General features: G+C 28.5%; 1 protein-coding gene across 1 annotated transcript; it reads right to left on the bottom strand.

Moving 5' to 3' along the window:
• Positions 1 to 2058: 2058 nt before the first annotated feature.
• Positions 2059 to 2727, bottom strand: LOC103310878 (piggyBac transposable element-derived protein 4-like). Its single transcript, XM_008190319.1, has one exon. The coding sequence runs from the start codon at positions 2725 to 2727 to the stop codon at positions 2059 to 2061; it is 669 nt and encodes a 222-aa protein (XP_008188541.1).
• Between the last annotated feature and the right edge of the window lie 293 nt (positions 2728 to 3020).

The following is a 3020-nucleotide window of genomic DNA, read 5'->3' as shown; positions in this document are numbered from 1 at the left end:
TACGAGGATTTTTATTTGTTACTAAAATTGTACCTACCTTATTAATTAAAATAATTATTTAGTTTTTTTCAAATCAATTTAATATTTTAATTAGAAAAATAAATAATAAGTACCTATAAGGTAATTTTTTCTGAAAATTAACACAAGTTAAAAATAATAAAAAATAAATAAGAGTGAACTTCTATTTTATCCAGAAAAGTAACCCGGGTTTTATGGGTTTTTTCAAAAAAAATTAGTGGGTTTAACCCAGAAAAGCAGCCCGGGTTTTTTTATGGGTTTTTCAAAATATCAAGAGGGTTTAACCCAGAAAAGCCGCCCGGGTTTTTTCGGGGTGGGCTTTTTCGTGCCAACCCTGGTTTTAGGTGCTTATCTTAAATTAAGAATGTGTTATTTATAAATATTGTGATATTATTATATTGTGTGTTGTTAATACAATACAAATATAATAATATTGATCAAAATAAAAACAATATTATTTTAAGAAGGATTCCGTATCCTGTATTACAGTAGCATAATATTATAATATTATTAATTATAATCTTATCTTATCTTTTATAATATAAAAATCTCCTGTCACAGTGTTTGTCCGGAATGAACTCCGAAACTAATGGACCGATCACGATGAATTTTTTTACACTGTGTGTAATTTGGTTTAACTTAAAAGATAGGAGAGTTTTTATCTCAAATTTTTTAATACATTACTACCTTACATAGGTACCTACCTGATTTTTACCATGTAGGAACTTACATATTATGTCCGTGTAGGAACTAACATATGTAAATATGTAATTGCTTACTTGCTTTTCTCGTGTAGGAACTTACTATTCTCCGCCGCGTTGATATCGGTGACGGTGGCGACGGCCATAGGCGTAGAATGGGGGGGGGGGGGGCTAAAGGGGGCTGTAGCCCTCCTCCAGAAATTCCTGTGTAATAGTTTACTGTTTTATACGTCCATATGTGGGAACTAAAAACATTTTTTATTATTTATTTTGATATCCAAAGAATATTTTATTTGATAATTCAAATTTTAAATTATTTTAAAGAATTGTATTAATAAAGATGAATTTGACATAGATGCTATTGCATCAGAAATCAACAAAAATGTTTTTCCTAATTTGTATAAGCTTTTGCAAGTATCAGTTACAATTCCAGTAAGTTCTGCTTCTTGCGAAAGATCGTTTTCGGTAATGCGGCGAATTAAAACACGGCTACGAAATTCAATGTCTAACGATAGATTTTCAAATCTATCGTTTCTACATATTGAAAGGGACTTATGTCTTATAGCTAATAATATCACATCTGAAGAGGTTCTTAATATATTTGCGCAAAAAAGCAGACGCTTAAACCTTATAATATAGTAATTAGTAAGAATTTCCCATTTAAAATGTTTTTTTTAAAAATATTTAATTCAAATACAAAATATTTATTTGATAATAATATGATGTATGGTATATTATTTATTTATATTTTACTTAATAATGTGCTTCTTTAGTCCTTTTTATATTTTGTTCCTTTATATTTTTCTATAGTTAGTATAGTTATATTTGTAGAATATAATATGTTCTGTACCATTATACAAAGTAATTCGCAAGCAGTTGTGGCAGCGTCGTTGATACCACAAAAAAAATCATCACGCTACGCCTATGGCGACGGCCCGTTGCTGGTCGGTCACATATTATTATTATTCTTATAGTAATTTATTATACCTACTTGTATATTATATAATATATTATCAATTATCACATAATATCATTATATGAATATGAAATAAATATATGATTACTGATTAATATTAAGTAAATTATTTTTAATTAATTGTTGAATATGTTAAAATAAAAATTTACAAAAAACATTATTTGCATTCTTTTAGCAATAAATTAAATAAGTTTTTCCTTCTAATAAAAAATTAACAAGTCATATTTCTTACCTACATGAATATAAATAAATACATAAGCATTTTTATAAAATATAGTGTTTGTTTCTTACAAACTATATCACACAGTTTCATTTTTGGTTGTAAAAATAGGTATAAAATATATAATAAAATAAAAATATGAATTATTCATGGTATTTAGCAAAACAGTCTTTACATAAAACTTTATCACATGTGTCAAAAGCCATATTGGATCGTTTTTCTTTAGACTTACTACATGACACACAGCGACGATATGTACTTATTTTTATTGCCAAATGTTTTCCAGAAATTTGAACAGAACCACTGGAATCTTTACGTTTATTACTCATAGGGGAAATGGTAGGTCGTCTTTGTCGAGATGAAAAATCTGATATCAACTGATCAGTTAGTTTTGATCTAAAATCTAAATGACTCATGTACTTTTTTTTCACAGCATTACAACTTTCTTTATAAAGCAAAAAAGAGTTGACTATTGTAGTATCCAACATATAATAAAACAATTTCACCCACCAACGTCTTGATTTTTGGCTAACACTATAAGCAGACATATACTGGTCAAAGCGGTCAACTGCTCCCATATAACGATTATAATCAGCTATACTTGATGGACATAAAATAGGTGTTCTTTGTCCTCTAGAATTGGTTCTTAGAACAATTTCTGTTGCAGATGCATTATGCATATTGCTAACAACGGTGACTGGTTTCTTACCTCTATCTTTCCATCTTGAAATACTCACATCACCACTTTGTGCAAAATCTGTATCACCCATTTTGAATTCTTTATCCTTCTTCATAATATCTTTAGGATACATTTTTTTATTTACTCGAAATGTACCACATCCAAAAAAATCATTTTTTATGAAGCTTATCTATCAGTGGAATACTAGTGAAAAAATTGTCAAAGTACAAACAACATGATTTGTGTTTTAAATTTTGGGTCAGATCTAATACTACATTTTCTCCAAGGCCGAATTCTGTTTGATTTGAACTTTTTTTCCCAGTATAAACATCAAAATTAATTAGGTACCCATTAGATGAATCTGCCATTGCCCAAACTTTAAACCCTCTTTTTATAGGTTTCAGTGGCATGAATTACTTCATGGTT

This window comes from Acyrthosiphon pisum, unplaced genomic scaffold (assembly GCF_005508785.2).
Source record: "Acyrthosiphon pisum isolate AL4f unplaced genomic scaffold, pea_aphid_22Mar2018_4r6ur Scaffold_21375;HRSCAF=23816, whole genome shotgun sequence".
In the NCBI taxonomy this organism is placed as follows: Eukaryota; Metazoa; Arthropoda; class Insecta; order Hemiptera; family Aphididae; genus Acyrthosiphon; species Acyrthosiphon pisum.
This window is presented reverse-complemented; position numbering and strand designations above follow the sequence as displayed.